Source organism: Tursiops truncatus, chromosome 7, assembly GCF_011762595.2.
Source record: "Tursiops truncatus isolate mTurTru1 chromosome 7, mTurTru1.mat.Y, whole genome shotgun sequence".
Taxonomy (NCBI): Eukaryota; Metazoa; Chordata; class Mammalia; order Artiodactyla; family Delphinidae; genus Tursiops; species Tursiops truncatus.
The window spans coordinates 7,128,801-7,148,191 of record NC_047040.1 but is presented as its reverse complement, the minus strand read 5'-3'; the positions used below and the strand labels follow the sequence as shown (position 1 = coordinate 7,148,191).

Sequence of the window (19,391 nt, the reverse complement as noted above, 5' to 3'; positions counted from 1 at the left end):
CACCAGTGGACCCCTGGGCACTGCAACATCTAGAATCCTATTCTCCTGTGTGACTGTCTTCTCAACGTTCGTCCTCAAAACTGGCATCCCGATTCCCTCAAATCCCAGTTTCAAACCCCAAATGTAAAACACCCAAACCCCTGAATACTCAAACTTTAAAACATCCCCAGTGAACTACACGGCTTGATAGAAAGACCCAACGGAGCATAACGTCCAGAGGTCACTACTTAGAGTCCTTTGGTGCCCACGAGTGTGCTAAGAACACAGCACTGGTTAAACTGGTTGAAACGGGGCACAGACGTGAAGAATTCAAAAGAGGCAAGTTAATGAAAAAACTCTCTCATCAACGGAAACCCCAAGAAAGTTTACAAAATGGGCAGATGAGTAAATTCAAGGGCTTTGCTGGAGAACCACCAGAAAGACTCCCTCCCCCCAATCCTTGCCTTGTCTCTAGTTCAAACCACTTTCCTGCCGTCTTGGGCCTCGAGTTGTCCTCTTGGCCTCAAGCTCCCTTTTCTAAAACTCACAGAGCTCTGCACGGCCATCTGGACACGGGTCCGGTGGGCGCCATGGCTGACTGTCCCGGGGTCAACATTTCCCTAGTGACACCGAAAGCCCCAGAACGTGCCGGAGTTGGATGCTGTCCTGGGAAAGCAGAGACCCAGGGACCACAGCTCAGTGTCAGCACAAGAGGAGGGGGCCGCCGGGGCCACGCCTGCGTGATGGCCCCGCTGCCCAGCCATACTCACAGCAGCTGCTTGTAGGTCCTCTCCTGGTAGGTCTGGTTGCTGACGTAGGTGATGTAGACGGAGAAGTGGTCGGCGGCGTAGAGGTACACGATGTCGCACACGTCTGAGATGACGATGTTCTCCTCCATCCTGCGCTCCAGCTCCAAGAGAAACCTGCAGCGGGCGGCGGCCGGGTTAGGGGTGGCTGGCTGGCTGCGGAGACTCGGGACATGTCTCCACCAAACCAACCAACACGACAGGAGGAGGTCCCAGCGAGGGGGGCACGTTCTGTCACATCACGGAATTACTTGTTCAGTTTTATAGGTGGGTAGTGACATTAGGAGCATTTCTTTTTTTTTTTTTTTTTGGTGGTACACGGGCCTCTCACTGCTGTGGCCTCTCGCGTTGCGGAGCACAGGCTCCGGACGCGCAGGCTCAGCGGCCATGGCTCACGGGCCCAGCCGCTCCGCGGCATGTGGGATCTTCCCGGGCCAGGGCACGAACCCGTGTCCCCTGCATCGGCAGGTGGACTCTCAACCACTGCACCACCAGGGAAGCCCTAGGAGCATTTTTAAAAGGGAGAGACCTCATCTTTTACGTCCACACTGATGCGTTTACAGTTGAAGTGAGATGACGATGGTGATCTGCTTCAGAACAATCCCGTGGGTGAACCTAATGCTGAAGCGTGGGCTTGCTACACTGGTGTCTCTACTTCTGCATGCTTGGGATTTTCCATAATAAAATATAAATAAATACAAAAATAAATAGACACCCCTCCCCCAGTGGGGGTGAGCAGCAGAGACCGAGGCGTCTCCGAGGCTGCTCTGGTCTCAGTCAGCTCTCGCCTTCCTGAGCCTACCAGGTGGGGGGCTGCCACGAGGATCTGGGGGCTGCAAACGGAAAGGTGGGGTGTCCATGTGGAGGGGGACCGACTCAGGAGGGTCCATGGAGAGCCACACACGGGTGTGGGTTTGCTGCTGCCCGCGTGCTACTTCACATCTGAACGGGCGGGGACGGACCAGCTCATAAAAGCTGAGTTCTGCACTTTTAGCTGCAAACCTCCCCAGGCTACAGTGAAAAGGGTAAATGGGTCTTTTATCCTAACGGAATGACGGGAGTTCATTTCTTCTTTGCAATAATCAGTCAATAGATGTCTATTCCTCCTCCACTTAAGCTCATCCCATCATTCTTTAGGCAAAAGAAGTACAGTCCCAATCGCCACCTCCACACACCCTTGCTAACACCACGCAACCGGAGAAGAGAAAGTGTCAATCCAGGACCGCGCTCCGCGTTGGCCCTCAGAGGGTCTCGGGCCCCGCACACACCAAGCCAGGGCCTTGTGAGGTCAGGATAAAGAGCAGCTCGCATGGACACCCCCGGACCAGGTCGTGACACCCGCCACTGATGTGCCTTATTGTGTGAGACACACGGAGCACCTGCGTGGCCGGGGGGGACCTGCAGGCAGCCGTCCTGTCCAGGGGGACGCGACGGGCCTCGTTGCTGGGAGATCTTTGGGTTTATGTATTTAGTTACATCTTATTACAGAAAATTCCAAACCTACAAAAGCAGAGAAGCCAGAGTAACAGGCAGTGCCGCCAGCCCCGGACGTGCCCCAGGCGAGGAGGAGGGACAGGAAGGGGCCCCACGAGGACCCGGGCGGAGGCTCACCGCTCACTGACGGCCATGACGTCCAGCACGTTGGAGAAGAGGATGTGTGCCTCGGACGGGTGCAGGATCTTCTTCAGGCGCTCGTTCTCCATGAAGTGGGACACGAGCAGGTTCAGGCTTTTGTAGTAGGAGGCCTCGGAAGTCACCAGCTCGAACATGGCCTGGGACGTGAGGAGGGCCAGCGGTCAGCACCTAGGACTCGTCTCCCCCCCCCGCTCTCAGATGCAAAGGTTTCATTTTAGTTTAGTTTTTTGGCTGCCATGCACGGCTTGCGGGATCTTAGTTCCCCGACCAGGAATCAAACCTGTGGCCCCTGCAGTGAAAGCACCGAGTCCTAACCCCTGGACCACCAGGGAAAGTCCCCAGATGCAAAGGTTTTAAAAGTGAAGGAAGACTGCTGTCGGGGTCTGCGTTGGCAAGGGCGCTGCCATCCGTGGCCAAGACCGCTTGCGCCGCTCACGAGAGTGAAGCCGGAGATAGCCTCGTGTCCGAGTACGGAACAAGGTCAAACACGAGGGGCCAGCCATCCGCTGGGTTCCCGACAGCTGCTGAGGGTGACTCAGGACTGTTTCCTGGTGCGGAATGGGTGAGAGAGTCAGCAGTAGAAGGACCCCACTTCTACACGCCCAGAAAAATGTCCGGAAGGAAACAGGCCATAATGTCAACCACAGGTGTCAGTAGGGGGTGGAGTTTGGGGGTGACTTTTACTCTTTTCTTTTTACCCTTTCAACTGTCTAAAAATTGAAGAATGAGCATATATTGTTTCTTTCATGGTCTTATTTTATAATGTAATTGATAAAGCAATTTTCATTTTGAAAAAAGAAAGAGAAAGAAGACAGAGAAAGAAATCCATAACCTGATAAGCTTTCTGGAGGCGCCTTCATTCTCTATCACGCTTATCACCTGATTATTGAGTCTATGAAACAGCAAACTCACCGGACCTCTGTTCCCTTACGTGTCATCTGTGAAGCGAGGGCAGTAGTTGCTGGTTCACCCTCCTTCCTTACTCTCAAGCAAACCCATGACCCTTCCTGAGACCACCCTGAGACCACCCTCACCTTCCTCTCCCCCATCTCTCTCTGCTGTTCCTCAGCTTAGGGTGGGTTCAGGTCTGGGCCCACGGTGGCTGCCCAGAAGGGACAGTGTAGTGGGATGAATTGTGCGCCCACCCAGAGCTGTGTCCACGTGCCAAGCTCCAGCACCTGTGAACGTGAACCTGTTTGGCAAAAGGGTCTTTGCGGATGTAAGTGAAGGATGTCAAGGTGAGGAGACCATCCTGGATTGAGGGTCTAAATCCAATGACAGGTGTCCTTACAGGAGAGATGCAGAGGGAGATCTGGCAGACACACAGGGAAGAAGGCCACGTGAGGACACAGGAGGAGACTGGAGTGATGCTGCTTCAAGCTAAGGAACGGGAGCCACCGGAAGCGGAAAGAGGCAGAACTGCCAACACGCTGATTTCAGGCTACTGGCCTCTACAACTGGGGGAGAATAAATTACCACCCAGTTTGTGCTAATTTCTTACTGCAGCCCTAGGAAACAACACAGACAGACAGAGGAGCGCTGGGAGATGGGACAGCGATGAGTGTAGGGGGCCCTGGTCCCTTCCCAGCATCCCGACCACCCCACATCTCACCTCCCTTTGGGGTCCTCCATCCTCCCACTGACCAGAACCCTGACCCAGGCAGGGCTCAAGGCTCTGGCCACGAAAGCTAGTGCTGCCGGGGCTAGGAAGGATGGTGGAAGGAAGGGAGACAGGGAAGGGAAGAGGGAGGGAGGACCAGCATGTGTTCCAGACACACAAGGCGCCTGCTCGTTCCATCCTCACTGGTCCCCCAGGAAGGACGTACAGAAGTTCGCATTTCGCTAAAAGGAAACGGATGCAGAGGTTAAGCAATGCCCCAGAGTTACTGCTGGAGGGTGTGGAAGATTCAACCCAAGGTTCTTCCAAGTTCTGGGCTCTGCCCACCAGTACCCACCCCTGCTGACTTAGGAGCAGGCAGAGCGGGGATTCAATGGCGTCTGCAGGAGGCCTGGCCCGCTGCTTCCCTGCAAAGCTCGGACCCACAGCCAACCTGGCAGAGCACTTTAAAATGAGCGATATATTTGTAAGTTGGGAGCTCACTCCAGGGTGGCCCACAAATGACAGACCGTGGGCCACCATCAGAGGAGAGCCCACCGGTCCCCTAGCGTCTGTGCCTCACTCAAGACAGTGAGAGGAGGCACTGAAACGAGCTGGCGGCCTCTCTGTAACTGTCCCCGAGTCACAGATGCTTGGTCCGCTTAAAGATACGAAACACACAAAGCACATCCCGCTGGCCTCACTCACGCCAGAGCTGAGGCCTTGGCACGGAAGGCCCCACCCTCTGTTCTGCCAACGTCCAGCCAAGCCCTGCCGGGCAAGGCTGAGACCGCGCTGGGCAGGAAGTTCCCGGAATCATCTCTGTTACAGATGCTGACAACAAAAATCACTTTCCTGCTGCTAAATTTAAGTTTCTTAAGACAACGTCAGGCTGTTACAGCTTGCAAGTTCTAAGCAAATGTAACTAAAAGAAGCAAAACAAAACAGCCCAAAGCGAGACAGATGAGTGTTGCAGACACCGAGAGAGGAAAACACCACCGTGCCCAGGACGCAGCCCCGCAGACAAACGTCTCCCCGAGCGACGCCTGGACGCACAGCTGTGGGATCACACGTGGGAAAGGTGCCCAGACCCCTGAGAGCATCACCATCCTGACCCCCGGGAGGATGAGGGGTCGGGGGCCGCCGGGCAGTGCCAGGCGGGCCTCTCAGCCGCTGACACGCAGCGGGCGTTGGGCCTGAATCACTGCTCCTTGATCCCGGCTGCGCCCATCTGCCACAACCTCACCCCCTCTTTCTCCGTTTATAGGCAACTAGTCACCCGTGGATTTTTGTTTTCCAGGGTGTTTGTCTTTATTTTATATGCCAAACTATTTGCCACATCAATATGGTCGTCCTTTCCTCATCAATATTATTTTTACCCTCAGTCATTCAAGCTTTTGCACGGTGTGTGGAGCCGACAGGGTCCAGGCCCTGCTCACTCGTTCATTCATTCGTTCATTCATTCGTCCGCAAACGCTGACGAGCACTGGTCCGGGCACCCGGGACTCCTCCTCCGTGAACACGGCAAACTCCCTGCTTCCGTCCCAGGGCAGTGAAGGCAGAGCAGACAGGAGTAAAGTGCATCCCGCTGGGTGTGAGGGATGCTACGAGCAGACGGGAAGAGGTGTGTGTGAGCACGTGACAGTGTGTATATAGGTGTGTGACTGTGTGTGCGTGAGTGCGTGACTGCGTATATGTCAGTGTGTGTGTGTGTGAGTTACTTACTGCAGAGAATCCCTCCTTGGCGAAAGCAGCCGCTGCTCTGCGGCCGGGCTGGCGGAGGCCCCGCGCTGCCCGCCGTCGGGGTGCAGGGCTCACACAGGACCATCATCCTCGGGAGCTCGGCTGGACTGACCCGAAGTTTCTGAATCACAGCTTGGTCTCCCATCGGTGCTTAGTGCTGGATTATTCCGCTTGGTATCCGCCAACAGTCATGTTACGCTTCCTGGGTTTTTCACAACCCCGCCACTACTAAGCCCAACTCCCTCCTGGGTTCTTTGCCAAGGGTAAGAGCCGGGCAGCTCTGGACCTTTCTTTGAGGGGCCAGTCCGGGTGGTTTTGCAGCCAGTGAGGGCCGTGCTGGGCCTGGTGTCCACCACAGGCCGCTGAGGAGCAGAGCTGTCAAGCCTTCGGCCTTGGAGTTAGCCAGAGAATTGCTTCATCCCACTAAGCCTCAGTTCCCACGTGTGCAGAATAAGGACCACAGTCCCCAGAGGAAAGGCCCAGCTGGGGCCGGCCTGTCTCAAAGCACCTGGCAGATGTCCAGGGCCGTAATCCATCCGACATCCGTGTGTCGTCTTCACAGGACCTCAAGTGCTTCACGGATGGAGCTCCAGCCAGAGGGGTCAAGGAGGGCCTGTACCAGGAGGTGCCACTGGGTGTGAGTGCCAAAGTATGACCCGTTCAGAGCAGGGGTGTGGACACCAGGTGGAGGTGGGAGACGGGTGGTGGAGAGGGAGCTGGGGGATGGGCCTGGCGGCCAGACCAGTAGAGGAGTCACGTGGGGGCAGAGCAGGCTTCTGCGCACAGTCTTAAGTCCACCCTGCTGGCCGCCGTGTGGGCCAGAACCACACAGCCTTGCGTTCCGGAGTCCCGGGGCTGCTCGACGCTCCTGGGCTCCGCACGTGCTCTTGCCGCTTCCCCCGCCGGCCTGTGGATGAGAAGCCATGCCTGTCTCCCCACAGGCTTTGGAAGAAATGGATTCGATTTTTCTCAGTAAACTTAGACTTTTCTCCAAAAAAAGGAAACAATGTATCAGAGAAATCACCGGAGTTCCAGCTGAGACCATCGCCACAGTCTCATGAGCTGAGAGGGTTCAGCTTCGGTCGGTGAGCATCTCCCCTTCCCCAGGGGAGTCCAGAAACTTCCGAGCCTGCAGACCCCAGGCCAGCCCCGCACCCCACGGAACAGAAGACGCCCCACAGATGCACAGAACCAGGAGCCCTCTCCCGAGGCAGCCCAGGCCTCGGTGCTGTTTGGGTTCAGGGCCCTCAGCAGCCTTGGGACTGGAGCAGCCCTGGGTCAGGCCCACCTGGACCACCCTAGTCAAGCAGTGCATTTGAAGAAACAGGGGAGACCCCTGACCCATCAGCAAGGGGATGAAAGAGGAAGCCAGGACACCAAGCAAAGGCTGCTTCTGATCGAAAAAGTGAAAAAAACAGCCCCACAAAGAGCGCTGTCCATTAAGAACTCAGTTTACGGACCCACAATTTCCTGTGATCTAAGACAGTTCAGCCTGTGGTATCTCATTTTCTGACGCGGGTCCTCACGGTCCGGGCAGGCAGCTCACATCATCGGCCTCCACGCTCCACCCTGATGTCCCCATTGGTATGCGGGTCCTTCCTTCCTACAGCATCAGTGACGCTCAAGGCTGAACAGTCCTTTGCCTTCTTTACCTGCACCGTCTCCACCTTACAATTCAGATTCTCTGTGGACCCCGTATGTGGTCATTCTATTCCGATTTGGATTGGTTTCGGCTTCCTGGCCTTGGTGTCAAGGCTTCACAGTGGTCTTTGATGCCATAACCTTTATTATGATGCTGTGGTGTGGCCTGAGTCACCAGGGGTCAGAGACAAAAGCGGGCTGACCGAGGACAGACGCTACCCACCACCTCCCTTCACTACTGTTGTTGTCTGGTGTGTCACTGGCAGAGCCGGGAAGCAAAAGCATCCCCTTACCCCTAAGGGTCCCAGGAGGCACCTTCACCTCTTCCTGCATCCCAGGTTCCTTCCAGGACAGACTGTCGGCAGTGGCCGGGACTAAGCTCTTGTCTGAGCAGATGTACAGAAAGGATCTTCTCAGGTAGCCTGCCTTTGAAGAGGTACTTACAGTTAATGCGCTCATAAGGGTGAGCCCCTAATCCAATATGACTGGTGAACTTAAGAAGAGGGACAGACACCTCACACCTCTGTGTAAGGGATGCACATATACAGAGGAAAGACCATGTGAGGACACAGTGAGAAGGTGGCCACCTGCAAACCAAGGAGGGAGGCCTCACCAGAAACCAACCCTGCCAGCACCTTGATCTTGGACTTCCAGCCCCCAGAACTATGAGAATAAATGTCTGTGGGTTAGCCACCCAGTCTGAGGTATTCTGTTATGGCAGCCCAGATCATGGGACTGGAGGGTGAGGGCGGGGGGCCCCTCCTGACACAGGACACACATCCCTCAAGGAACAAGGCAACGTTAGACATTATTCCAAACTGCTGTAAAAGAGGCCTGGGACCAGAGTCCAGAGAAAGGAGACGTTCTCTGCAGTAGGCGCCCAGGTGACTGGGGAGGGGACCAGAATGATGACTGTTCATCAAGATTCTGTGAAACAGCATGTACTGCTTCCAGAAAATCACACTGGGGAGAAAAAGGCTGTTTTGCAAGATCTGCTGAGCACTCCCCGATGCCCCTTTGCCAGCTTGGGCACCACTCTCTCTCCAAATCGAGGAAACTCTTGGCTCCATTTCTCTCTTAGTCAGTACCTTCCTGTCTGAGACACACTGATGGGTGGGACACTTCATTGGTAAACAGTGGCCGTAAATGTCCCTGTTCTCTCTCTTGTCTACGCAGGGTTATCGGAGATAAATGGCACCAGCGGGCAAGTAATAGTGACAGCTGCCATTTGTCCAGCTCCTAACCCGTGCCTGGTGTGATGCTGAGTACTTCCAACGCGTCACCTCCCTCCGTCCTCGCTGCAATCCTGGAGGTCGCCCAACCGTCCCCACCGTGCGGATGAGAGTGCCGGGGCCACACAGCGAGTGAGTGGCAAAAGCACGGTTCGCACCCCATCCTTTTGACCTCAGGGCTCTGTGTCTTGACCACCCTGCTAGAGACGCCCTTCCACAGAAATGCCCAGGCTTTCCCGTGAGTCTGCAGGCCTGCGGTGGCGCCAGGCTGGCAGCCCCTCTCCTTGCAGGTCGGTCTCGGTCTGCTGTTATTTATGCAGAAGCCACTTCCTTCCCACCCTAGGTTCTTTCCAGGTTCTTGATCATCTTTTTAGCTTTACATGGTGCTTGATAATAAGTTTGTTAAGCGAAAACCTAACCCAGTGCTCAAATGCGAACCAGGCCTGGCGTCGGGTCGATGAGTCGTGCCCACGACTCACAACTTCCACCCAAAGGCTCGGCTCCCAGACCCGTCCTCCTCGGGGCCGTCTGTGTCTCTTTACAAGGACACTGTTGGCTGTGCCCGTCGTTCGTCCTCCTTTCCTGGCTCCTGCTGGCCTGAATGTCCGATGCCCCATCTCCTTTACCAGGTGGCTTCCTGAAAGGCCTGGCCTGGGTGCAGCAACCAGGAAACTCCAAATGTTTACTGAGCACCTCCCAAGAGCTGGGGGCTGGGGGCTGCGGGCACTGGGGATTCCCGAGATGACCAAGAGCTGCTCCCTGCCCCTGGGAGGTTGCCGGCTCAGGAGACCGCAGCTGCTAGGGGGCTGGGGTCCGTGATGCTGTCCTGCCCTCCCCATCTCACTCATTCCACAGACATGTGCCCAGAGCCACCAGAGAGGAGGCGGCTTGGGCACAGCCAATGACAGCTCTGCAGTGATGCCCACAGTGGAGTGGGAGGGGGCTTTGCCATGGCAGGGGGAGATGGGGAGGCAGGCAGCCAGAGGAGGCTTCTGGAAGGGGCTGTCAGAGTCAAAGAGCCAATAAGACTTAGCCAGGCAAAAAGGAAAAAAAAAACCCCAGTATTTCTCAGCCTGGTCCTGCGACCACAGGTGTTTGCGAAAATGCAGATTCCCAGGAACCTCCCCAGCGCCCAGCATAACTCGTCCTTTAACAAGATCCCCAGGTCGTTCTGAGGCATGGCAGAGTCTGAGGACCCCTGGTGCCAGGGCTGGGGGCCCCCAGCCCCAAAGCCTCCCCGGGTACCTTTCTTTCGCACTTATCACCCTGAGTGCTAAGCGTTAGGGCACCTGCCCGCTGCCGGACTTCGCTGTTAGTGCCTGGAGGGTGGGAGGAGATGGACAGAAAGCTGGGTCAGAATGCCAAGGGGTTTGAGGGGGGGTCCCTCCTCGGGCTCAGGCTGCCTTAGAGGCCATGGGACGTCACAGTCCAGGCTCTGTGCCCTTGTGCTGGTGGGAGTTAGGACCACTTTGGTTGGCTGCAGGCTGAGCCCTGTGCTTGAGATGCTCAGCCCCTGTGTAGACCACAGACCCCAAAGGCAAACCCGCGGCCCCTGAGGGCCTGAGGCTGCCCCAGCCGCTGAGGCGAGCTGCCTCCCCGCTCCTCTGGGGGTGTCAGCTGGAGCCGGGGAGCGGTGTCCTCCGTCAGAGGCTGCGTCTGCTCTCTGCTTTGGGCCTTGAGCCCTTGGGCTGCCAGCAGCAGCCACCCTGGGTGGACCTGCATCCTCGCTCTGCCAGACCTTGCTTCCCACGTGATCCTACTGTCCATTAACAAAGCTTTCCTCACTTCTGCGGCTAGAAGCGTAATTCATACCCCAGAGGCATTAGAGTGGACAGAAGTGACTCTGAAAAGGCTTTTAGTTAAGAAGCAGCCCCTAGAGCCTCTCTCTCATCCTCGAATAATTACAATGGAGTCAGATTCCAGAGCCCAGGCTCTGCTGCAGCATGGTCTCTAGTCAGTGCGGGAAATGCAAGAAGTGCCAAGACCAGGGGCCTCCACGGGGGCCACGAGGCCTCAGCGTCACCCAGCGTGATGACAGCTAGTCCCGGGGCTGCTGTGAAACTAGGGGTCACACATTAAATGCGAGCTGGCATGCAGGCCCTGGGGGCCCAATGTGCCTCCACACCACCAGCTGCCCAAACCCAAGCCTTGGCCAAGCTCGCACACACCTCAAGCCAATTGTTACGTTTTCTCAAGATGACCTGGTTAATGAGATAACTTACAAAAAAGTACACACTAAAGTAGACATAAAGTTTAAAAGACACATGCTTGAAAAGATGCCCAGCCGCATTCACAACAGGAGAAATGCAAAGCAAAACCACAACGCAGCATCATTTATGATCTTTCACACGGGTCCAGATAAACTCGTCAGATGCTGTACCACATTGGTGACAGGGAACCAGCACCCTCTCATACGGCTGAAGTGTGAAGACAACTTGGCAATATCTTCTCAAAATTTAAAAAGTATGTAATCTTTAACCCGACAGTTACACTTAGCAATTCCCATAGTATTCCACTGCACAGATCTGTCTTTTATTACTATAAATAATGCTGCAATGAACATCCTTGATACACAACATTTCTAGTTGCAGTCCATCAACAGGAGACTGGTTAAATAAATTATGGAACATCATAAACGATGGAGGTCCATAAAGCTAGAAAAAAAAAAAAGTAGGAAAAGAAAAGAAAAACAAGAACGGGGAACTCTGTTTGGGCTGATCTGGAAATACTGTCAAAACATTTTGCTAAGTAAAAGAAAAAAAAGCAAGGCACACGGCAGTGTACATAGAGTTTACCACTTGTGTAACACACACAAACACGCACGCACAAGCACACACACACTGGTCCTCAGGGCCAGGGGTTGGTGGGGGGAACTATTTTCGCTGTAATTCTGTTTGCTCTGTTTCAAGTTTATATCAGGTGCATAAATTATTTATCCAAAAGATTTACTTTAAAAATGATAAATGGTAACACTGTCACTTTGCTAAAGTAGGTATAGGTGCTTGCTTTCTAAATCAAATAGAAGAGGGGCTATCTGATATTTTGGGTGACGGTTCCTGTCCACCTTAAAGCATGGGGCAAAGATCCCTGCCCCCTCTGAATTTGGGATTAATTTGCTGAATTGTTAGGGTTTATCCTACAGAGAGAAATATATGATTCAATGAAGGTTGGTAAATAAAATAATCACGATTCAATTTTCTGATAGAAGTATATCATGTTAAAAACCGTAAGTAATTTCCTTCTAAAATGGACTGCTTTCTTTTGGAAAAAAAATATAAGTATATTTCAGTTCTAAGTTGTGAAAACAAGTTGAAAAACAACAAAAATACAACTCTGATTTCAGAGGCTGAGCACACTCAGACTGTGAGTTATAACCAAACTTGCTAGCTCCCTGGGAAGTCACTCCCTCCTCGTTCCCAGGGGGACGAGGCTGGAAGTCTAGTTCGGGCACGTAGGGGCGGTGCCACCTCAAGTGCCAGCCTGGGTGGACCGCCCCTCAGGAGTTACATGTAGCCCTGTTTCCATGGAGATGCTCAAAATATCATTCCCGGCTCATTTTTCGAACTGTGCACAGCCAGCCCCCCAAGATCGGGGACCATGTGGAGTCCGTCTTTATCTGATCTGGGGACACCACCCAGGCCAGCGGCAGGAGCGACTGCTCCAGGGACGGTGCTGGGTCAGCACCTCCAGCTTCCCCTTCGTTTCTCACGGTGTCAGCTGTGGCGAGAGTCAAGCGCTGCCTCATGGTTTGTCGGTTTGTCGCAGTGACTGTCCCCACCTCCCCCATTTGAACGCCTGACCCTTCCCCAGCTGCCCCCTTCCTAACTTTGTAATTTGAATATCTGTCTACTTATTTTCTCAAACCATTGTGTCCTGAAACAGTAATTGAGAAACCATTCCAAATAGGAGGGAACCAAGCGCTTCAGAAAAAGTTAAAAAACAAAAAGTAAACCAAGAAAATCCTACACAACATCTAAGACAACGCTTTCCAATTTCAGCTGTCTAATTTTTACTTTAAAAAGGAGGTGGAAAACATACAATTTTATTCTTTTTTTTTTTTTTTTTTGCGGTACGCAAGCCTCTCTGTTGTGGCCTCTCCCGTTGCGGAGCACAGGCTCAGCGGCCATGGTTCACGGGCCCAGCTGCTCCACGGCATGTGGGAGCTTCCCGAACCGGGTCACGAACCCGTGTCCCCTGCACTGGCAGGCGGACTCTCAACCACTGCGCCACCAGGGAAGCCCCACAATTTTATTCTTAAATCCTGATTCTTCAGTGACTGATTAAGACTCAGGCCCACCAAAAGGCCATCATTTGGGGGTCTTTTCCTTGTGTGAAAGGTAGTTCATTAGGACCTGCTGCTTTTGTAGCTAAAGAAAGAGGTGTTCCAACAACAGATTGAGCTGGCAGTACAAGCTGCCCGACTTGCTCTGATAAATGAAAAGATGATCTGATGCAGAAGTCACTGATTTGGAACATAAAGTCTGAAGTTCTCAGTGTTGTGTTCATTGCCAGTTATGAACAAAATAGAAAACAGAAACTCACATTAAGCTCTTTAAAATAAATGTGAAAAGTCAGTCTATAAAGACTCAGAGAGAGATGCATTGAAGCCCGTGTGCCCTGTGCTGTTCACTACTGCCTGTGATCGCGGTTATTCTTAGGTCATCCTAACTTACTTACATATCTTGATCTCATCCACTGGAAACGACAAAAATATAATTTATTAAATATCTTTAGTTTCTATGCCCACTCTTCTATACGTGTAATGTTCTATCCTGCATTTTAAAAACAATATGTTATTCTTTCATTCTTTGAAATGAAAAACATTTCATTTCATTCTTTGAAAACACGCTTTTTAACGTTTGTGTCTTTGTATAGTTGTACACTGTCTTACTAAATAAATAATTCCCTATCATTGGGCATTTAGGGCTCTTCCTCCATTCTTCCCCTACTTTTTGCTTGAATGGACAGCCTACTAAGTATTCGTGTACACGTCTGATTATTTTTCAAGCTAAATTTCTAGAAACAGAAACACTAGTCGGTAAATAAACATATTCTTGTAAGGGGGTTAATACAAGCATTGCTATGCTCTTTCCATCAGCTGTGTTCAAGAGAAGTCATTTAAAAATCCCCCCAACGCTAGGTTTTAAATATATTTATATTTAAGAGTCTGCCATTTTGAAATGCCGGTGCCTCAATGTTGCTTTAATTTGTACCTCTTTCATTACCAGTGAGTTTGATTTCTGTCCTTTTTTCATTTAATCACCAGTCACTTTTTCTATGAGATTGTTTTGCTCATTTTTGTTTAGGGTGCTTACCTTTTTCTTATCCATAGAGCTTTCTAACTGATGGAAACCTGGGTTTTGTTGATGTATACAAAAAAAACTAATTTTTGCAGGTTTATTTTATAATCCACCACCTCCCTGCTCTGCCTTATGAGATCCAGTATTTTTTACTCCCCTCAGGATTTTTAAGTAGGCAGCTGTCACTGGCAGATAAGGGTGGTTTTGACCTTCCTTCTTTATGGGTTTGTCTCTTGTTCCTTTCCTCATTGTTCTGCCCTGGCCACGACTTCCAGAGCAACCGCAGAGTCACCAAGCACTATCCTCTCACCTTTACTGTCACCAAAGATTCTTGATTAAGTAGGATGCTGGTTATAGATCTGAGATACTCTTTGTAAATTTCAGAGAGTATCCTTCTGAGCTTTGTTTAGAAATTGATGTTCTACTCCCCTTTTGAACCTCTTTGAAGATCAGGGTATTTTTCTCCTCTGGCCTATTAATATGATAAATTTTGGTTTCAAACATTATACCATCTTTGCAGTAATTTCTGTGCTCAATGTTATTCTTTTAGTGTATCTCCAGATTTGATTTACTTATGTTTTGTGTAAATTTTTGCCTTAATTCAGAGTGAGGCAGCTCTATGTTTTATTTTGGGGGAGAGGCCAGGAGAGTACTTAACAAAATGAAGACATCTAACTCTTTTTACAATGCTTTAGTTTTTAAATGAATGTACAGTAAAATTGACTTTTGGGAGCTCTACAGTTCTATGAATTTTGACCCATGTATAGATTCTTGCAACCAGCACTATAACCAAGACACACAACAGTTCCATCACTCCAAAACACCCCTTGTGCTTTCCCACTCTAGTCACAGCCTACCCCTACCCCTCACCCCTGGCAACCACTGATCTGTTCTCTGTCCCTATAGCTTTGTCATGTTCAGAATGTCATATAAATGGAATCACGTACTGTGTAACCTTTCTGACCTCTTTCACTCAGCAGAATGCCTCTGAGATTCATCTGAGTTGTGTGAATCAATAGTTCATTTCTTTTTCTTACTGAGTAGTGTGCCATTGTACAAATGTTCCAGAGTTTGTTTATCTATCTATCTGTTAAAGGACATTTGGGTTGTTACCAGTTTTGGGCAATTATGAACAGACCTACTATAAACATTCATGTACAGGCTTCTGTGGGAACCTAGGTTTTTGTTTCCTTGGGGCAGTGGTTCTCAACCACGAACTATTTTTGCTACCTGGGTGATATTCAGCGAGGTCTAGAGACATTTTTGGTTGTCACGACTGGGAGTAGGGGTGCTACAGGCATCTGGTAGCAGAGGCCAAGGATGCTGCTAAACCTATAATGCACAGGAGAGCATCCCCCAACAAAGGATGATCCAGCCCAAATGTCAGCAGTGGTGCTGTGGAGACACTGCTCTAGGTAAGTACCCAGGACTGAGCTTGCTGGGCTGCAGGTAAGTGTACGTTTCACTTTATGAGAAACTGCCAGCAGTTCTCCAGAGCAGCTGTGCCGTTTCGTAATCCCACCCGCAACGCATGGGAGCTCCAGTTACTCCACATCCACACCAGCACTTGGTATTGTACTTGAAGTTATTTTTAGCCAGTGTGTATTATTATTATTATTATTAGTTCTAAGAATTTTTGTAGATTCCTTGAGATTATCTATGTGCACAGTCATATCATCCACGAAGAGGGGCAGTTTATTTCCAACTTCCCTGGAGACTTTCTCTTTGACTCAGGGATTCCACAGAAATGTGCTGCTTGATTTCCAAGTGCTTGGAGGTTTTCCTGTTATCTTTTTTTTTTTTTTTTGCGGTACGCGGGCCTCTCACTGCTGTGGCCTCTCCCGCTGCGGAGCACAGGCTCCGGACGCGCAGGCTCAGCGGCCATGGCTCACGGGCCCAGCCGCTCCGCAGCATGTTGGATCTTCCCGGACCGGGGCACGAACCTGTGTCCCCTGCATCGGCAGGCGGATCCTCAACCACTGCGCCACCAGGGAAGCCCTCACATACAGTTTTAAATTTTCTAGTGACCACATTAAAGAAAGGTAAAAAGAAATGGGGAAATTTTAATATATCTTATTTAATCCAATATATCCAGAATCTTATGTCAACGTATAATATAAAAATTATTAATAAGATAGTTTACTTTCTTTTCCCTTGTACTAAATCTGCAAAATTTGGTGTGTATTTTACACACACAGTGCACCTCAATTAGGACTAGCCACGTGTCAAGCACTCGAGAGCCACGTGTGGCAGGGGGCTACCAAAGTGGGCAGTGCAGCTTTAGAGAGTACAAAGATCAGTGAAAAGATTTTAAGTCAACCGCATCATTGTTTTCAGATTCCTTATATCCCTGTTATGTCCCATCCTACAGAAACAGTACAGCGTGTGCCACAGCTTCTGCTCACGTCTCTGACAGACTGTTCTGCTTGGCTTCCGTATCAAGATACTTCATCATAGTTATCTTTTCATTGCAAAGTGCACCTCTTGGGAACGGCCTTCCTAATCGTACAACACAACATCCAGAAGATCAGGTTTAAATAAGTAAAGAGACTGACAGATTTTCTATAAAAATGAGAAAAGATTTTTAGGTGGAAAAAGATACAACTTTCTGTTGAAGACTGTCAGCCTGTTGCCAGCTCTTTATCTGTACTAACTCATTTGATCTTCACAACCCTGTGTATGAGCTCAATTTTACAGATAAGGAAGCAGAGGCACAGAGAAGTCAAGTGACTTGCCCAAAGTCACTCAGCTAAGAAGTAGCAGAACTGGGATTCAAACCCAGGGGGTTGGGCTCCTGTGCCTGTGGGCATAAATTCTGGGCTACATCACCTCCCTATGTTTTTACTGTGGGAGAAAACATTTGAAACATATAAACAAATCATATCCGTAATATGTAAGAAGATGCTATCAAGCAAGAAGACAAACATAAATAACCTCATAGAAAAATGGGCAAAGGATAAGAACAGGCAACTCATAGAAAAAGAAATGGAAACAGCCAATAAGCATAAGAAAAGATGCTCAATTTATGTCATCAAGGACAGGCAGGTTAAAACAAGATATGATTTTTCATCCAACAGATTAGAGCAAAAATCAAGAAGTTTGCTAACGGGGTTAGGAGGGTGTGTGAAAATGGCCTCTCTCGCACTGCCGTAGTGTGAAATTTGAACTGCCTTTTTGAATGGCGATCTGGTGGTATCCACCACCATTGAAAACGTGCTTCACTTTTCACCGACAATTCCACTTCCGGGCATCTATCCTACGGCTCTGGTCTCCCACGGGCGTGAAGATGCAGGCACACAGAAGCTCTCCTAACCCAGCTCCACATGACCCACGTGCCTGGGGTCACGTGCACTGCTTCCCCGCAAAGCCCTGCAAAGACCTGCTGAGAGCCGGGCACAGGCTGCCCGCCACCTACCACCTGCACACTTCTCTCCCCACCGGTGAGCCCCGTGTTTGTCCTTAAACTTATGCGAGCCAGTCGTACTTGCTCTGCAATTACGTCCATACTTGATAAAAACTAAAGAATTTTCAGTGCAAAGAGAGTTGTTTTTATGAAAAGTCAGCTGAAAGCTCTAAGAGGTCAAAGGCAAGTTGCTAAAAACCAAAAGCAAAATCAAACTGCTCTTGAATAAACAAGTGTTAAATATGGGGGAAAACATCATAAAGATCTGCAAGGATTTTGCACTTAAGAGTCTTCACAAGCGTCTAAAGTCCAAAATCACACCAGGCTTTATGACTGTAATTTACCAGGAGAGAGAAAGTGAACACAGCTGGTCCCCCAGTGAGAACCCAGGAGCCAAGAAAAGGCCTGCAAACGTGTGCGCTGTTTGCATTTTTTTAAATAATGAAAATGTATTAATGAGTAGCTTATTTAATTTTAAAACTTTAAAAAATAAAGTGATAAACTTTAACAATACAAAATGACTCATTGTTCCCTTTGGTAACTTTTCTTGCCCTGAATTGTAATCTGTATGATAATATCATGGGTTTAGTTTTCTAATCAGTTGGATAATTTCTGCCTTTCAGTGGAGGATTTAAGCAATTTACATTTGTGGTTATAACAGATACATTTGCTATGAACTCTGCCACCTTATTTTATTTTTAATATTTATTTATTTAATTTATTTATTTAGCTGCACCGGCTCTTGGTTGTGGCATTTGGGATCTAGTTCCCTGACCAGGGATCAAACCCGGGCCCCCGGCATTGAGAGCTTGGAGTCTTAGCCACTGGACCACCACGGAAGTCCCTGCCACCTTATTTTATGCTATTTGTTTTTTGTGCTTTTTACTGTTTGCTTTCCTTTTATTACAAGATCCCTGCTTTCTCTGCTTTTGGCTTGCTGTTGGAGAAGGTTTATACCATGTTTTAAGTTCTACTGGGGTTTATCTCTAAGCTTTCCAAATTATTTATTTCTCTAATTATCAAGGTAAAAAAATAAACAAGTATTCCTGCAGAAACTAGACACTTCTCCTTATTTTGAGGACTATAAAAAAAGGCCCCATGGTGGAAATATTGCGTGAAAAAAGCCAAGTGCGAAATAGCATTGTATAATCCCTTTTATATGAAAGTCAAAGTTAGGGATAGTACGAGGGAAACAAAAGCAAAAGTAAACAAATGGGACTATATCAAACTAAAAAGCTTTTGCACAAAGAAGGAAGCTATCAACAACATGAAAAGGCCACCTACCGAAAGGGAGAAGATATGTGCAAATGATGTATCTGGTAAGGGGTTAATATCTAAAATATACAAAGAACTCATACAAGTCAATATCAAAAAACGAACTCGATTAAAAAATGGGCAGAGGATCTGAATAGACATTTGTCCAAAGAAGACATACAGCTGACCAACAACACATGAAAAGATGCTCAACATCACTAATCATCAGGGAAATGCAAACCAAAGCCACAATGAGAGATCACCTCTCGCCTGTCAGAATGGTTACTATCAAAAAGACAACAAACAATAAGTGCTGGTGAGGGCGTGGAGAAAAGGGAACCCTCATGCACTCTTGGTGGGATTGTAAGTTGGTGCAGCCAATATGGAAAACAGTATAGCGATTCCTCAAAAATTAATAATAGAAGTATCATATGATCCAGAAATTCCACTCCTGGGTATTTATCTGAAGAGAATGAAAACACTAAGTCAAAAGATATTTGCGGGCTTCCCTGGTGGCGCAGTGGTTGAGAGTCCGCCTGCCGACGCAGAGGACACGGGCTCGTGCCCTGGTCTGGGAAGATCCCACATGCCACGGATCGGCTGGGCCCGTAAGCCATGGCCGCTGAGCCTGCGCGTCCGGAGCCTGTGCTCCGCAATGGGAGAGGCCACAACAGTGAGAGGCCCGCGTACCACAAAAAAAAAAAAAAAAAAAAAAAAGATATTTGCACCTCTATGTTCACTGCAGCATTATTTATAATAGCCAAGATATGGAAACAACTTACGTGCCCATCAATAGATGAA

General features: G+C 49.7%; 1 protein-coding gene across 1 annotated transcript in view; it reads right to left on the bottom strand.

Annotated features, from left to right (window-relative positions):
* NGEF (neuronal guanine nucleotide exchange factor) overlaps nt 1-19,391 on the bottom strand; it is a 41,172-nt gene that overhangs the window by 11,095 nt on the left and 10,686 nt on the right. The window contains exons 4-5 of the mRNA XM_033859533.2: nt 2,397-2,557; nt 750-902 (exon numbers count right to left, since the gene is read on the bottom strand). Coding sequence (XP_033715424.1) covers nt 750-902; nt 2,397-2,557 — 314 coding nt within the window. The remainder of the gene's footprint in view (nt 1-749; nt 903-2,396; nt 2,558-19,391) is intronic.